The 17,993-nt window shown below is 40.6% G+C and overlaps 1 protein-coding gene across 3 annotated transcripts in view; it reads left to right on the plus strand.

Annotated features, from left to right (window-relative positions):
- KCNQ2 (potassium voltage-gated channel subfamily Q member 2) overlaps positions 1 to 17,993 on the plus strand; it is a 96,350-nt gene that overhangs the window by 63,784 nt on the left and 14,573 nt on the right. For 2 of the 3 annotated variants that reach the window (XM_066588169.1, XM_066588170.1), the window contains exons 11-12: positions 194 to 223; positions 16,739 to 16,962. In XM_066588169.1, coding sequence (XP_066444266.1) covers positions 194 to 223; positions 16,739 to 16,962 — 254 coding nt within the window. Of the gene's footprint in view, positions 1 to 193; positions 224 to 16,735; positions 16,963 to 17,993 lie in introns of all 3 variants that reach the window. The other variant, XM_066588168.1, reaches the window with a different exon arrangement.

A 17,993-nucleotide genomic window follows, 5' to 3' on the forward strand; every position in this document is an offset into this window, starting at 1 on the left:
ATTAGTCTAGTATGGAAGTTTTTGCATTTTTGTTACACCGCGTCTCCTCATCCCCCTCCCCCCCGCAGCCACGTTCCTCGCTTGCTCTAAATCTCGCTTATGTCCCGGGCAGATGGTAGCTGAGTATTAACAGAGAATGCACCATTTGATCATTGCATTACGGCTAACATAATATTGCTTTTATTGTTTTAAGGAAAGAGCAGCAGGCTGAGCCGCCACCCAGGTTGGTACCCAGACGTGTCACCATATCGTGTGTCCCCACTCATTCATGGTAACCCTTACTGATACCCACCCGCCAGCTTCCGTGGCTACGTCCCCTTCATGCCTGTTTCATTCCAGTCTGTGTGCTGCCCCTAATGTCACTAACAGCTCATTGTGCCTGTCACTTACACATCACACGGGGCTTTTATACAAACGGCCAGGCAAATCAGACTCAAGCGGCTCAAGAGAAAACTCTTGGACACCTTTTGGACATTTTGGTCAATATTAGCGGGCTAAAGTCATTGCTGCCACCTGATTCTGTCGCTGTATGACAAGTGGAGGCATCATAGGTTTTGGGCAGTGGTCAAGTGGAAGGTTTTGATACCATACCCTCGGTCACTGGGATAGAAGTTCATAGCCTCCCAAAGTGCCAGTTCGGCTGGATAATTGATTGTTTCCCGGTACCCTTTCTACCATTGAGATGAGCCGAAAGGTCTCCATATTTGGGAAGGACAAAATGACAATATTTAGCCAATCTCCTTTTGTATTCCCTATGGTGGCCAGTTAATACTTATCCCTACTGCCTGCATAGATATGACATAGATACTCGGATTATAGAGTATTGAGGCTTCTGCATATCTCATAAAGCTTCCAGAAGAAGTTTGGGCTCAACACCTTCCTTGATTTAGTGGAAACGATTGCATCCACTAGTGTTTACATTGTACGGATGTCCTTATATAGTCATAAACTGCCTTCAGACACTATATACAGGGAGTGGACAAAAATATGGAAACACTGGACAAAATGCATGCCTTAAATTACATGAGATTATAAATCATATTTCAATAAGACATGTAAAGACTAGTTTTAAGTGGAGCTAATATGACATAGGTGCAGCCGGGCAGAAGTGAACATCTGCCTGAGTAACGAGGTTCCATTTGTCAGAGGTTTGAGGCATTCAGTTGCTGTTACCAGGTGACTCCCAAAACCACGCTGAGCAGGGCAAGAGGTGAAGTAAATACAAATTTGGCAGGAAAGCTCTCAGCCAAGCAGGGGTCAAAAGGGCTGTTCAGTATTTATGATTAAAATCCCATGCATTTTTATATGGTGTTTCCATATTTTTGTCTGCCCCTGTTTATGGTGCTATGTTTGTATACAAGTTTCTATGAAAACAGCCATTTTGTAGGCTTAAACAATTCACTAGGAGCTGATGACATAATAAGAGGATGTCTTCACTGATGACATAAGACATCTTCTTCACTGATCACAGCATAAGATGACTTCTCCGATCATCACTGATGACAAAAGGCAGCTTCTCCACTGATTACATCATAAGATGATGTCTTCATTGGCAACATTGTAAGGCAAATTCTTCATTGATCGCATAAGGCTGCTTCACTGATGGCCTCAAGATGACTTCATTTACTGATGACTTGATAAGGCTGTTTCTACACTGATGGAGTTATAGGACTATTTCTTCACTGATGACATCACAAGACGACTTCTTCATTGATGTTATCACTTCCTAGTGAATGGACACCTGGTCTGATGAAAGACACTATATACCTCATGAAGTGATATACCATCGACAAAACCTTTCTGAGCTCATAAATGGCCTATTTGGTGGCAATAACAGTGAATGAACATTCTATAAAATGGCTGCGTGTTTGTTCTTTGAGTGGCAGGTGCATGATGAATGGACCCCTGTGATCACTACGTAATAGAGATATCACATTATAACGCTACAGTCATGTACATAATAACACCGGCCGGTCACTCATGCATGGACACTGTCTTCCTGACATGTTATATTATCACATATACGCGTCATCTTATATAATCGCAGGATCGGTTAGTCTGCAGCTGTGGTGGTTGTGTAGAAATGGAAATGAAATAGAGCGTTTTGATTGTTGGTAATACTCACTGCAGCCTCTGGGAGGCCCTGTGAGTCAGGAAGAAAGTAGTAGTTGTCCTTCTGTGGTTGATATCTGCTATGGCCAACCAGCGAGAACACAATATTCTCAGACCTTCATTTCCTTTTCTCCTCCTTCTTTACCTTTTCCTTTCCTTCTTTCCATTCCTCCTCCTTTCCTTTTCCATTTCCCTTTTCCCCTTCTCCTCTTACCTGCTTCCTTTCCTCTTTCCTTTTACTCCTGCTTTCCCCTTTCCTCCTCCTTTTCTTTTCTCCCTCTTTTTTCACCTTCTTTCTTCCTCCACTCCTACTTTTTCTACCCTCCTGTCCTCTAACTTTCCTCCTCCTTTAATTTCTTCTCCTTTCATCTTCCTTTCCCCTTTCCTAACCCCCTAACCTTTCCCCTTACTATCTTCTCATTGTTTTCTTTTTCCTTCTCCTCTTCCTTTCTGCTTACATTTTCCTTTCACTTTCCTTTTATTCTCCCTTTCCTCCTTCTTCCTTTTGCCCTCATTTCCTCTTCCTTTTCTCTTTCCTTTTCCTTTCCCCACCTTCTCATAATTTCCCTTTTGCTCTTTTTTCCCGCTTTTTTTCCTCCCTGTTTCCTTTATCTTTTCCCTTACCTTACACTTTCCCTTTTCTACTCCTTTCCTCATCCTCCCTTCTGTTTTTCCTCCATTCTTCCTCCTTTCCATTACTCATCCTTTCCTCTTCTTTATCTCTTTCCCCCTTTAATCCTCCTTTTTCCCTTCTTTTCTTCTCTCCAACCCACTTTCTCCGCCTTTCTTCCTCTTCTTTTCTCTTCCTTTCCTTTTCTTCTCCTTCGCACCTGCTTTCCCCTTTCCTTTTTTCCCCTTTCACCTTTCCTTTTACTCAACCTTTCCCCTATCATCCTTCTTTTCTTTCCTCCTCTCCTATTTTCTTCCCATCTTTTCCTCCTCATTCTCTCCTCCTTTCCACTTCATATTCTTTTTTCATCTATGTTTCTTCATCCTTTCGTTTTTTCCTCTTTCTTTCCTTTTTTCCTTTTCCTTAACCTTTTCCCTTCACATTTCCTTTCTCCTCCACCTTTCCCTTTATTTCCTTCCCCCTATCACCCTCCTTTTCTTTACTCCTCTTCTCCTTTTTTCTCCCTTTTCCTCCTACTCTCCTACTTTCCTTTTTTTCTCCTTTCCCCTTTTTTCCCTTTATCCTTCTTCTCTTCCTTTCTCCTTTCATTTTTCTTTCCCTTTTCTCTTTCCTCCTTCTTTTGACTTTTCTCCCCTACTTTCCTCTTTCATTTCCTCTTTCTTTTTTCTTTTCCTTTCCTCTTTCTTTTCCCTCTTCCTGTTCCCTTCCATCTTCCTGTCCACCTTTTTGCTCTTTCTTTCCGCTGTTATCTTCCTCTCCCCTTTTCTTTTACTCTTCCTTTCCCCTTATCTTATCACCCTTTCCCTATTCCTTCCCTTTTTCTTTTTCCTTCCCATTTTCCTTTTCTTAATTCCTCTTTTCCCTTTTTTCCTCCTTTCCGCTCATCCTCTTCTTTTCTATTTCTTTCTCCCCCTTTCTATTCCTTCTTTCTTCCTTTACAACACCTTTCTTTTCCTTCTTTTCTCCTCCCTTTTTCCTCCTGCCCTTCTCTTTTCTTTCCTCTTCCTTTTCTCCATTCCTCTTCCTTTACTCATTTCCCTTCCTGCTGCTTTTCTACTTTCCTTTCCTCCTCCTCCTGTTCTATATTCCTTACCTTCTCATTTTCTTCTCTTCCTCATATTCTGCCCCCCTTTTTCTCCTTTCCTCTTCCTTTTTCTTCTCCTCCTTTCTTTTGGTCATTCTTTTGTCTTCTTCCGTTCCTTGTCCTTTCTCTGACTTTCCTTTGCTCCTCTGTTTCTCTTCTTCATTTCCTCCTCCTTTGCTCCTTTCTTCCTGTTCTTCTCATTTTCTTTTCCGTTCTTTATTGCACACTTTCTTCCTTCTCTTCTTTCTTCTTCTCCTTTTTTCATTCTCTCAATGTGCAGAGTGCAAGCACCATCTATAGACATGACATGTCCCCCGAGGTACTTGTACTACGGGTTACGGATTTGGTTCTATAGATAGGAGCTTTTCTTTGGTTATTAGTCTATAGGTGTATCTGTATTTATGGACGTTTTGATGTCTTACCTCCATGTCTGCCATACATTCCTTTCCCACGTAAGATCTGCTTTTTTTGTCAGTGCTTCATTTCTCCCCAAATCCCAATTTTGAGTATTACTTGACTATTAAGAGGTGTCATCTGGCTCTGAGTAATCTGCACTGGCCGACATCCCAGGATTGTTCCCATGTCTATCAGCTACAGTACGTAGTAGCCAGTATCTGTAGTGTACAAACGAATGTGAATATGTTACATTGGCAATTATTGTATTCTCTAGCAGATAGACTATTATGTTAGAGCATATCCTTAAAAATGGGTGCCCCAGGTACCCCAAAAGGTGTCTGGGGGGGTTATAACAATTGTATGTAATTTTTCAGATCAGCCACACGATGGCAGTATTGCCCATGTTTTGATTCCAAATTTGCAAGTTTATCCCCCCCCCCCCCCACCCACCTTTTACTGTATTGGATGATTGTCATAATGGATACCTAAACCCTAATACTGCAGCGATGCCTCCAACCAGCAATGGCTCAGTCCTTTACTCCTAAAGCAGATCACAATTCTGTGTACTTTCTGTACTTTCTGCTTTACCCCAGTGTCAGTGTTTCAGTTCTGCTCCATTAGGGCCCAGTTATGATGGGTAGCTGCAGTTAAATGCATTAAGCTGAGGTAGTCTGAAATCCAACTTCTGCTCTGTCACACTGCCATGCTTTACACTGCAGCTCTGCTTGTTCAGGTTAGTTGATTTGTATAGACTTATAATCAGCAGAAGATACAGTTATTATAGATACAGTTGTTGATCTGGAGTTATGGGCAACAACAGGGCAAAATCCTATAGATGTGATGCAAGCTTTGCTATTTCTAACAGGGTCTTAGTTTGTTCTATCCTTTATACCCCTGGCACCAGATGGCAGCGGGCACCTCCTGATCTGCTGTTTGGTTCCTCCATGACCCGTATAACTTCAGTATAATGTTATTATAGCAACAGTTTAATTGACGAAGGGCGGCTCTGAGCCTCTGTATATCATCTCATTATGGCAGGCTGCCACAGTGCAGCGGATTGTCTAACTGGCACTCCTGATTTATCTGCCACGGAGCCGATATTGGCGGTGTAATGGCAGAGACGCACACAGCGCAGTCCTCACAGCCTGAGACAAATGTTGACATATTCCAGCAATCTGCAGAATCAATGTTTTGCCCTGAAAACACTTTAGTATCCAGATAGTCTTATCTTAAGGGGCATTATAATGGATATGATGCTGGCATAAGGGGAGGAATGTGCTGAACCTGTGGTGGGCAGTGACCTATTCACTAATGCGATGATGATTGCAACTCATCGGCAGCATCATTATCAGACCTTCTACCTGTCTTCATATCATGAGAGTTACATATTGGAAGGGTCTGCAGTGCAGAGTATTTCAGAAGAGGAGGATGTTGATCTTGTAGGGGGCAGTGACCTATCCACTTAGATGGTGATAGTGAGGACAGGACTATGGAGATCACTCCATCACAAGCAACCCCTTCTTCACTAGCGTCATCACAGACTTGGACAGGTCACTGAGTCCAACAAGGCCAGCACACTCCTCTTCTGAAAAACTCTGTGCTGCTGGATGACCTCCTTCCACGATGTTTGACCTTCCACTTGTCCTGGTATCATAAAATGCCTCTATCAAAAACAACCCTTCAATAATATCATCAAGGAAGCGGATAGGTCATTGCCTCCAGCAAGGCCAGCACATCCATCTCCTGCTGAGGGCCTCTGTTCCCTTCACTATGTAACTCTCACACTTGTTTCCATTGTCCTCCCCACATCATGACATGGCCTCTAGCCTCAAAACCTCATTACATACATGTACTAGTCACTGCCTCCAGCAAGAGCAACACACTCAACTCCTGAAGTACTCTGCGCTGAGGAGGGAACTTCTTATTCCAGGAGAAGAGTGTGCTGTCCTCGAGGAAGACACTGATCTTGGCAGTGATGTGATACTTGCAAGAAAATGATAGGACATCTTTAGGATATGGAAGAGGTCTATGATTGGTAGTGCAAGCTGCAGGAACAGGTGGCTTCCCAGCAGGAGAGGATGAGCATGTTGACCTTGTGGGAGAAAGTGACTTACCTACTTATATGATTCTGCTAGTAAGCAGAGGACTGTATATGGCAGAGACAGAGTTATGGAGCAGGCACGATTAGAAGGCTCAACAGACAATCTTAATGCAGCAGGAGAGGATGAGCTTGTGGAGGAAAGTGACTTGTCTACTTATGTGATTATGCTACTAAGTACAGGGCTGCATGTAGCAGAGACCATGTTAGACTGGGAGCACACGACCATATTTTGGCTCTGTGATCACGCATCGGTCATACAGAAGTGTGTCCCGGCCTGACGACGGGTCTCCTGAACTGAACGTCAAGCATCATGGCATGACTATGATGCTCAGCTTTTGGATCAGGAGACCTGTGGTCAGGCTGGGACACCCTGGGAGAAAGTGGCTTGTTCACTCATGTGATTATGCTACTTAGGGCAGGACTGTATATGTCAGGGACCGTGTTATACAGAGGACAGAAATGTAACTCCCAATAGTGAATCTCAATGTAGCAGGAGAGGATGAGAAGTTTCATCTTGTGGAAGAAAGTGACCTGTTTACTTTTAACCCTTTCCAATCCAATTTGTATCCTGGTGTTCCTAGGGGGCTTACTCTTTTTCTGTTGTTACACAACGGTGCTATCTGCTGGCTAAAGCCAGTACTGCATGAGGATAGGCTCCAACAGCAGAAAAGCTGGCAATATACAGTAAGAGAACCGCGACGGATGCCTTCCAACATCAGAGCTGTACAGCCTTAAATCATAATGTCTTCAGACGTCAGACAGTGGATTGGAAAGGGTTAATAATTTCCTTTTATTCATTAATGAATGTATTAGTGTAATTGATTTATTTATAACTATATTAATTGTTCTCCTTCACAACTGGGAATATGTTTCAAGCAAATTACTGTACAGCGTTCGGACCCTGATGGACACCATCGATCACAAATGGGACACCTCAAAGTTTAGTCTTCTGAACTGGTCTGCCACATTACTTTCTAATGGAGTGGAGAATGCAGAGTAGCTGTGCAGCAGAACGCTTATAGCATTGTTAGGCTCTATTCACATCTGTGTTTATGGTTTCCGTTTTTTACTCCTGCTGGGAATGGATCCGTTCTATGATGGAATCGAATGGTGCTGGATGGACCCCATTGACTAACATGACAACTGGCATTTTCCCAGAAAAAATCGTGCACCATGCTGTGCCATTTCATCAGGAATGGGAGGCTCCAGACAGAGTCTTTGGCGTAGATGTGAACAGAGCCTTAACCCTTCCCAATCCAGTATTGGACCTCGAACAACATTCAAATTTCCCTGCATAGCTCTGATGTTGCACAAGATCTGACACGTTTCTAACACTATGCAGAACAGCGCTCCGATGTCGGAGGCTGTTCTGTATATACATATTACACTATGCAGAACAGCGCTCCGATGTCGGAGGCTGTTCTGTATATACATATTACACTATGCAGAACAAAGCTCCGATGTCAGAGGCTGTTCTGTATATACATATTACACTATGCAGAACAGCGCTCTGATGTCGGAGGCTGTTCTGTATATTCATATTACACTATGCAGAACAGCGCTCTGATGTCGGAGGCTGTTCTGTATATACATATTACACTATGCAGAACAGCGCTCCGATGTCAGAGGCTGTTCTGTATATGCATATTACACTATGCAGAACAGTGCTCTGATGTCGGAGGCTGTTCTGTATATACATATTACACTATGCAGAACAGCGCTCCGATGTCAGAGGCTGTTCTGTATATACATATTACACTATGCAGAACAGCGCTCCGATGTCAGAGGCTGTTCTGTATATACATATTACACTATGCAGAACAGAGCTCCGATGTCAGAGGCTGTTCTGTATATACATATTACACTATGCAGAACAGAGCTCCGATGTCAGAGGCTGTTCTGTATATACATATTACACTATGCAGAACAGCGCTCCGATGTCAGAGGCTGTTTTGTATATACATATTACACTATGCAGAACAGCGCTCTGATGTCGGAGGCCTTTTTTGTATATACATATTACACTATGCAGAACAGAGCTCCGATGTCAGAGGCTGTTCTGTATATACATATTACACTATGCAGAACAGCGCTCCGATGTCAGAGGCTGTTTTGTATATGCATATTACACTATGCAGAACAGCGCTCTGATGTCGGAGGCCTTTTTTGTATATACATATTACACTATGCAGAACAGCGCTCTGATGTCGGAGGCTGTTTTGTATATACATATTACACTATGCAGAACAGCGCTCTGATGTCGGAGGCCTTTTTTGTATATACATATTACACTATGCAGAACAGAGCTCTGATGTCGGAGGCTGTTTTGTATATACATATTACACTATGCAGAACAGAGCTCTGATGTCGGAGGCCTTTTTTGTATATGCATATTACACTATGCAGAACAGAGCTCCGATTTCATCAACCAGCAAAAGGCACCACTGTATACATAGCAGACTAGATTTGCAAACTTATAGAATCATAGTTCATCAAGCTCAGTCTTACTGAAGAATCTCTTTGCTACCTTCTTTTCTGCTCCTGTAGGAATGTTTAAAGCAATGCTCAACTTTTAAATATCATCATTTCACTGGTTAATCTTCAGTTTGTAGTGGGTCCGTCTCGCTTCACTTATCTTGATACTGTCTTATACTTCTAAAACTGCATTCACAAATCTGCTGTTTAGCGCTAGAGGGGTTGCCCGAACGTTGGACCATGGTAATGTGCCAGTGGTCAGCTGATGAACGTTCAAACGCTGATTGGTCGGCTGAATGGCTCGCTGGTTGGCTGTACATCTCATGTCTGCGGGAATTGTGCAGCTGACCCATATTAGATCTATGGGAATGAATGATTACTAATTATCGCTCTTGCCCGTACTGCAGACCTTGTGCAAGCCATAATGATGAATGATTGCTGACTGACATACTCATTGTTGGTTACTGATTATTGCATGGGCAGGTGATGAGGATCCTTACAAAGTGTAATAATCACAGCACCCCCTGCTGTTTCAGCATGTGATCCTGTTCTGCTGAGGTGCATTGTGGGAATTGTAGTTTTCCAATAAGGTGCTCCACTGTAAAGTGTGACACTAGTGTAAAGCTGGGCTTCCACATATCTGAGGTGTCTGGCCAGTGATTAAACCCGCTAAGGACCAAGTGTTGTAAATATGCGTTGCTCAGTCCCTAGCAGGTTTAATCGTGGTTGATGGTAAATATATGTCACGGGATTAAGGCGCCTGCAATCTAGCAAGCTCCCTCTGTGAACCCTTTACATGCCATGATCAACATTGATCGCAGCATGTAAGGGGTTAACAACGGGAGGCTGTCAGCCACAGCTACCTGCAGATGGCATACCACCCAGGTACAGTCTGTGTGCTGGACTTTTTTTTTTTTTAACGAAACACAAGAAAAGAATTGGGTTTGTGTCACTTTTATTTTTGCTGACATGAAAAACTCCGAATGGACCGAATACAGACAGAATAGGGAGGTCACATGACGCTGCACGTGCACGACAGAACATCCGACGTCAAATAGACTTTTTTTTTCATGCAAGCGTGCACCTCGCCCCGTGCTGCTGTGATGTCCCCCTACCCCATCAGCAGCACTCAGTTAACTATATGCTGAAAGCGATAACAAACACTGTGCCTTCTGCACCCCTGGTGTTTGTCACCACAGGTGGCAGTCAGAATTTTGAATGCAGCTCTGGAGATGTCGAATGTAAGACTCCTTGGACTCCAAGACAAGTGAAAATCTGGAATGTGAAATTGTTTAAAAGTGGAGCCTTCCTTTATGGATGTATGAAGTGACCCATTAACACACTTTCTTATTCATAGAGTCCAGAACTGGAGACATCTTTGGGTAACCTCAGAGTATTGTCTTCTGTTCCGTAGCACTGCATGTCCTGGAGACTAATTTTTCATTTTCCCCTGATTTTCAGTAAAGGCAAAAATCTCTGCAGCTGCTGCTCGGGGGAAAATAGGTACCGTGAGAAACCATCACAAGGACCCCTCCTAGCTGCACGTCCCGCCCCGTCATCGGTTTTCTAACCCTTCAAGTCTTAGTAGAGTTTCCGCAAGTCTCAAGTCTCCAGATCATCTCTTATCTGCCCAAACACAATTACAATGTACTCTTCCCGTTAGTCCAAAACCTTCATCTTGGCCACCAGGTGACTCTGTGACTTTTGGCAACACTGCTCTGCTTGTACCCGTCAAACTAACTGGGCAGCCCTCTAACCCTGAGATGTGCCTCCTCCCCCGCTACTGTAGACTAGACTAACAAAAAGGCTACTTTCATGCTTACTCATTTAAATGGGCCTTACATTTTCAAACAGTTGGTGTTAATAGGATAGCCAATGTGATAAGTAGCAAAAAATGCAAATCGCTTTGTCTAAAATGATGTTTTATGCTGAAAAAAATCCTTCTAATTTGCTGTCCACTGCCTGTCATCATGCCAAGTCCATCTCTAGTCACAGAGATAACAAGATTCTAAGGAAACGTGAGGGGGGGGGGAGGAGGTAGACAGATTCCGAGAGATTCACATACAGATGTGACCGTAAATGTAATTTATTAACTTACAAAACTGGAATTACATCTACACTGCTCAGTACTGCTGTATAATGTCCTCCATGATGCCGTGAGCACATGAGGCAAAGAGAAAAGATTCTGCTCCCCTGTGTATGCAGTGCATGGAGACATCATAGCAGCAGTCTACATCCACCAGCTCAGAGATAGAGAAGAGATCCTGCTCTCCTGTGTGTGCAGATAAGGAGACATCATAGTAGTAATCTACACCCACCAGCTCAGAGATAGTGATTGACAGATCCTGCTCTCCTGTGTGTGCAGTGTACATCCAACTAATTATACTAGTTATATTCTTGTACAAAGAGGGCAGTAATATAAAAGTTCCATTCTTGTACATTGGGGGCAGTATTATAGTAGTTATATTCTTGTACATAGGGGGCAGTATTATAGTAGTTATATTCTTGTACAGGGGGCAGTATTATAGTAGTTATATTCTTGTACAGGAGGCAGTATTATAGTAGTTATATTCTTGTACATAGGGGCAGTATTATAGTAGTTATATTCTTGTACATAGGGAGCAGTATTATAGTAGTTATATTCTTGTACATAGGAGGCAGTATTATAGTAGTTATATTCTTGTACATAGGAGGCAGTATTATAGTAGTTATATTCTTGTACATAGTAGGCAGTATTATAGTAGTTAGATTCTTGTACATAGGAGGCAGTATTATAGTAGTTATATTCTTGTACATAGAGGCAGTGTTATAGTAGTTATATTCTTGTACATAGGAGGCAGTATTATAGTAGTTATATTCTTGTACATAGTAGGCAGTATTATAGTAGTTATATTCTTGTACATAGGAGGCAGTATTATAGTAGTTATATTCTTGTACATAGAGGCAGTGTTATAGTAGTTATATTCTTGTACATAGGAGGCAGTATTATAGTAGTTATATTCTTGTACATAGAGGCAGTGTTATAGTAGTTATATTCTTGTACATAGGAGGCAGTATTATAGTAGTTATATTCTTGTACATAGGAGGCAGTATTATAGTAGTTATATTCTTGTACATAGTAGGCAGTATTATAGTAGTTAGATTCTTGTACATAGGAGGCAGTGTTATAGTAGTTATATTCTTGTACATAGAGGCAGTGTTATAGTAGTTATATTCTTGTACATAGGAGCAGTATTATAGTAGTTATATTCTTGTACATGGGGGTAGTATTATAGTAGTTATATTCTTGTACATAGGAGGCAGTGTCATAGTAGTTATATTCTTGTACATAGGAGCAGTATTATAGTAGTTATATTCTTGTACATAGGGGGCAGTATTATAGTAGTTATATTCTTGTACATAGGGGGCAGTATCATAGTAGTTATATTCTTGCACATAGTGGGCAGTATTATAGTAGTTATATTCTTGTACATAGGGGGCAGTATTATAGTAGTTATATTCTTGTACATAGGGGGCAGTATTATAGTAGTTATATTCTTGTACATAGAGGCAGTATTATAGCAGTTATATTCTTGTACATAGTGGGCAGTATTATAGTAGTTATATTCTTGTACATAGAGGCAGTATTATAGTAGTTATATTCTTGTACATAGGGGGCAGTATTATAGTAGGTATATTAATGTACATAGGGGGCAGTATTATAGTAGTTATATTCTTGTACATAGGGGGCAGTATTATAGTAGGTATATTCTTGTACATAGGGGGCAGTATTATAGTAGTTATATTCTTGTACATAGGGGGGCAGTATTATAGTAGTTAGATTCTTGTACATAGGGGGCAGTATTATAGTAGTTATATTCTTGTACATAGGGGACAGTATTATAGTAGTTATATTCTTGTACATAGGGAGCAGTATTATAGTAGTTATATTCTTGTACATAGGAGCAGTATTATAGTAGTTATATTCTTGTACATGGGGGTAGTATCATAGTAGTTATATTCTTGTACATAGGAGCAGTATTATAGTAGTTATATTCTTGTACATAGGGGGCAGTATTATAGTAGTTATATTCTTGTACATAGGGGGCAGTATCATAGTAGTTATATTCTTGCACATAGTGGGCAGTATTATAGTAGTTATATTCTTGTACATAGGGGGCAGTATTATAGTAGTTATATTCTTGTACATAGGGGGCAGTATTATAGTAGTTATATTCTTGTACATAGAGGCAGTATTATAGCAGTTATATTCTTGTACATAGTGGGCAGTATTATAGTAGTTATATTCTTGTACATAGAGGCAGTATTATAGTAGTTATATTCTTGTACATAGGGGGCAGTATTATAGTAGGTATATTAATGTACATAGGGGGCAGTATTATAGTAGTTATATTCTTGTACATAGGGGGCAGTATTATAGTAGGTATATTCTTGTACATAGGGGGCAGTATTATAGTAGTTATATTCTTGTACATAGGGGGGCAGTATTATAGTAGTTAGATTCTTGTACATAGGGGGCAGTATTATAGTAGTTATATTCTTGTACATAGGGGACAGTATTATAGTAGTTATATTCTTGTACATAGGGAGCAGTATTATAGTAGTTATATTCTTGTACATAGGGAGCAGTATTATAGTAGTTATATTCTTGTACATAGGAGGCAGTATTATAGTAGTTATATTCTTGTACATAGTAGGCAGTATTATAGTAGTTAGATTCTTGTACATAGGAGGCAGTATTATAGTAGTTATATTCTTGTACATAGGAGCAGTATTATAGTAGTTATATTCTTGTACATGGGGGTAGTATTATAGTAGTTATATTCTTGTACATAGGAGGCAGTATCATAGTAGTTATATTCTTGTACATAGGAGCAGTATTATAGTAGTTATATTCTTGTACATAGGGGGCAGTATTATAGTAGTTATATTCTTGTACATAGGGGGCAGTATCATAGTAGTTATATTCTTGTACATAGGAGGCAGTATTATAGTAGTTATATTCTTGTACATAGTAGGCAGTATTATAGTAGTTAGATTCTTGTACATAGGAGGCAGTATTATAGTAGTTATATTCTTGTACATAGGAGCAGTATTATAGTAGTTATATTCTTGTACATGGGGGTAGTATTATAGTAGTTATATTCTTGTACATAGGAGGCAGTATCATAGTAGTTATATTCTTGTACATAGGGGGCAGTATTATAGTAGTTATATTCTTGTACATAGGGGGCAGTATCATAGTAGTTATATTCTTGCACATAGTGGGCAGTATTATAGTAGTTATATTCTTGTACATAGAGGCAGTATTATAGCAGTTATATTATTGTACATAGTGGGCAGTATTATAGTAGTTATATTCTTGTACATAGAGGCAGTATTATAGTAGTTATATTCTTGTACATAGGGGGCAGTATTATAGTAGGTATATTAATGTACATAGGGGGCAGTATTAGAGTAGTTATATTCTTGTACATAGGGGGCAGTATTATAGTAGGTATATTCTTGTACATAGGGGGCAGTATTATAGTAGTTATATTCTTGTACATAGGGGGGCAGTATTATAGTAGTTATATTCTTGTACATAGGGGGCAGTATTATAGTAGTTATATTCTTGTACATAGGGGGCAGTATTATAGTAGTTATATTCTTGTACATAGGGAGCAGTATTATAGTAGTTATATTCTTGTACATAGGGGGCAGTATTATAGTAGGTATATTCTTGTACATAGGGGGCAGTATTATAGTAGTTATATTCTTGTACATAGGGGGGCAGTATTATAGTAGTTATATTCTTGTACATAGGGGGCAGTATTATAGTAGTTATATTCTTGTACATAGGGGGCAGTATTATAGTAGTTATATTCTTGTACATAGGGGACAGTATTATAGTAGTTATATTCTTGTACATAGGGAGCAGTATTATAGTAGTTATATTCTTGTACATAGGGGGCAGTATTATAGTAGTTATATTCTTGTACATAGGAGCAGTATTATAATTATATTCTTGTACATAGGGAGCAGTATTATAGTAGTTATATTCTTGTACATAGGAGCAGTATTATAATTATATTCTTGTACATAGGGGGCAGTATTATAGTAGTTATATTCTTGTACATAGGAGGCAGTATTATAGTAGTTATATTCTTGTACATAGGTGGCAGTATTATAGTAGTTATATTCTTGTACATAGGAGGCAGTATCATAGTAGTTATATTCTTGTGCATAGGAGGGCAGTATTATAGTAGTTATATTCTTGTACATAGGAGGCAGTATTATAGTTATATTCTTGTACATAGGGGGCAGTATTATAGTAGTTATATTCTTGTACATAGGAGGCAGTATTTTAGTAGTTATATTCTTGTACATAGGGGGCAGTATTATAGTAGTTATATTCTTGTACATAGGAGCAGTATTATAGTAGTTATATTCTTGTACATAGGAGGCAGTATCATAGTAGTTATATTCTTGTGCATAAGAGGGCAGTATTATAGTAGTTATATTCTTGTACATAGGAGGCAGTATCATAGTAGTTATATTCTTGTGCATAGGGGGCAGTATTATAGTAGTTATATATTGCGTTCCAATGTCTTTAGCAGATGTGTATGTATAATAGTGGAATATTCTGGTATAGGCACACTGCAGCAAGAAAACTTCTACACATTGCCTGCTATTGACTTTTTTCCTTTCACGTATCAGCTCATTATTTAATATCTGCTACAAAATGCTCTGCCAAATCCGCCTATTTCACCATTTTGTCTTGGTTTCCATGGTTCATGAGTCTTGAGTCGTCTGCTTGCTTCACCACCTTCCTTCCCCAACTGTACATTTCACCTTTGTGCATAGAACACTGATTTGCTATCTGCATGAAAATGAAATCCTTTATCTTCTTCTCAGTGATATTGTGGCTTAAAATGTGAATTCATTATGGTGATTTTCCCATGATGCATTGTTTCAGTCATTGCAACAATGAATGCATGATCCTTGTTTATTGTCCATTGTTCCAATAATGGCCAAGTATTGGAATGCTGATTGTACAATCCTTATGACCAGCCTTACACTTTAGGAGGAACCAATACACACTTTCTTTCTAGCCTTCATTTTCAGAATGAGAGCGGACATTTTCGTTTGCATACATGACCCCTTTGTGTTCGCGAATGATTATTTCACTTTACTTGAGTGGTCTTCCAAAACGTTTCCACCTTGAAGACCAATTTTTTCGAAAGTTAATCCTTTCTTGGTTCATCTCAGGCAGTCCATCTGAAATAGATCAGGCCACCTTAAGCGACTGTCCATCGGTAATAGTCCCAGCAATTGTAGTAATTCTACATCCTTTTATTCATGACCATGTCTATGGACAATGAGGTCATATTATTCTGATGTAAACGCCTCCTAATGTGACTTACCTTTGAGCTCCCATATCACTGCATATAAGCCATAACTTGGTTAACATGGTGGTTCATACCATGAACAGACATCAATAAACATCCATGCGCATTCCTGTTGGTAGATGTGGTATCACTGGCGTAACTATAGAGGATGCAGGGGATGCGGTTGCACCCGGGCCCAGGAGCCTTAGGGGGCCCATAAGGCCTCTCTTCTCCATATAGGGAGCCCAGTACTATGGATAAAGCATTATAGTTGGGGGCCCTGATACAGATTTTGCCATGGGGCCCAGGAGCTTCAGGTTACGCCTCTGTGTAGTATAGATGTAGTTCTCAGTTGGGGAGCGATTTATGTATTCTCTGGTGGCATTGGTCAAAGAAGTTGTACTAGACTTTGGAGTATCCACTGTTGCATTGCATTGGTTCTGGTAGCTAGTTGGCTTTTTGCAGCTCTTGCAGTGCTTGCTTGTATATGTTTTTTTTTGCATCCTATTGACCTTTCTTTTGGGGATTATCAGTCAGTGTCTGTTTCCTTTTTTTTTTTCATCTAGCAGCCAGAAAGTGAGCCTGAAGGAAAGGGTGTTTTCCAGCCCCAGGAATGTTGCCACTAAAGGAAAAGGTTCTCCTCAGTCCCAAGGGGTGCGTCGTTCCCCAAGTGCTGACCAGAGCATGGAGGAGAGCCCGAGTAAGGTGCCCAAGAGCTGGAGCTTTGGAGATCGAGGACGGACTAGACAGGCTTTTCGCATCAAGGGATCAGCGTCACGGCAGAACTCTGAAGGTGGGTATTTTGGTGAACTTGGCTTTAAGCAAGACCATGACAGGGAGTTTACATGGTGAGCAGTATCAGATAAGTTAATATTTGTCTGCTGTCATGTTTTTGGCCCATGTATTTCACTCTTTGTTAAATATATGAAAGATTATATTATGTCAATAATATACTGAACATTGAAAAGACACGCCCAAGTTTAGACAACAGAAAACACCTTTTCTGGTCATATAAGTTAGTCAGGTGATTTATTTTGGGTTAGGTTAATGAAGAGGGTAATTCCAGTTTCCCTAATAGCTTAGAGTAGGGAAGGAGTTAATTCCAGTATCCCTGGTGGTCTGTGGTAGTGGAGGGGTTAATACCTATATCCATGATGGTCTATGGTAATGTTGGGTCAGTGCCTGCATCTCTGGTGGTCTAAAATAGTGAAGGAGGTTATTGTCTCTATCTCTGGTAGTATAGGATTGTGTATGGATTATTTCCACTATCCCTGGTGGTATTGGGTAGTGGAGGGTTTAATAGAGGCTCTAGTATCCTGTTGTACCGCCTCTAGCTTGGATACAAGACATGATAAGGGGAGGCATGGAGGCTCTAGTACCCTGTTGTACAACCTCTAGCTTGGATACAAGATGTGATACAGGTGGGCATGGAGGCTCTAGTACCCTGTTGTATCACCTCTAGCTTGGATACAAGATGTGATACGGGCAGGCATGGAGGCTCCAGTACCCTCTTGTATCACCTCTAGCTTGGATACAAGATATGATATGGGCAGGCATGGAGGCTCTAGTATCCTGACACATTTAGTTCCACATTTGCTGTTATGGAGCCTCTAGATCATCCAAACTCAGTGTCTATCGAAGTTGGCGTCCTAGATGGTCTTATATATTTATCTGGTGACCGGGCATGGAAGTGTGACATTGTTGTGGAGCTCCTGTGACCCTCTTGTGTGTGCGGCTGAGAATTATCCTGCTGGAAAATATACAGATGTCTAACTTATACCAGCTATACATGTCTAATTATATGCAGGAGATATGAGGTCTCTG

Source organism: Eleutherodactylus coqui, chromosome 13 (assembly GCF_035609145.1).
Source record: "Eleutherodactylus coqui strain aEleCoq1 chromosome 13, aEleCoq1.hap1, whole genome shotgun sequence".
In the NCBI taxonomy this organism is placed as follows: Eukaryota; Metazoa; Chordata; class Amphibia; order Anura; family Eleutherodactylidae; genus Eleutherodactylus; species Eleutherodactylus coqui.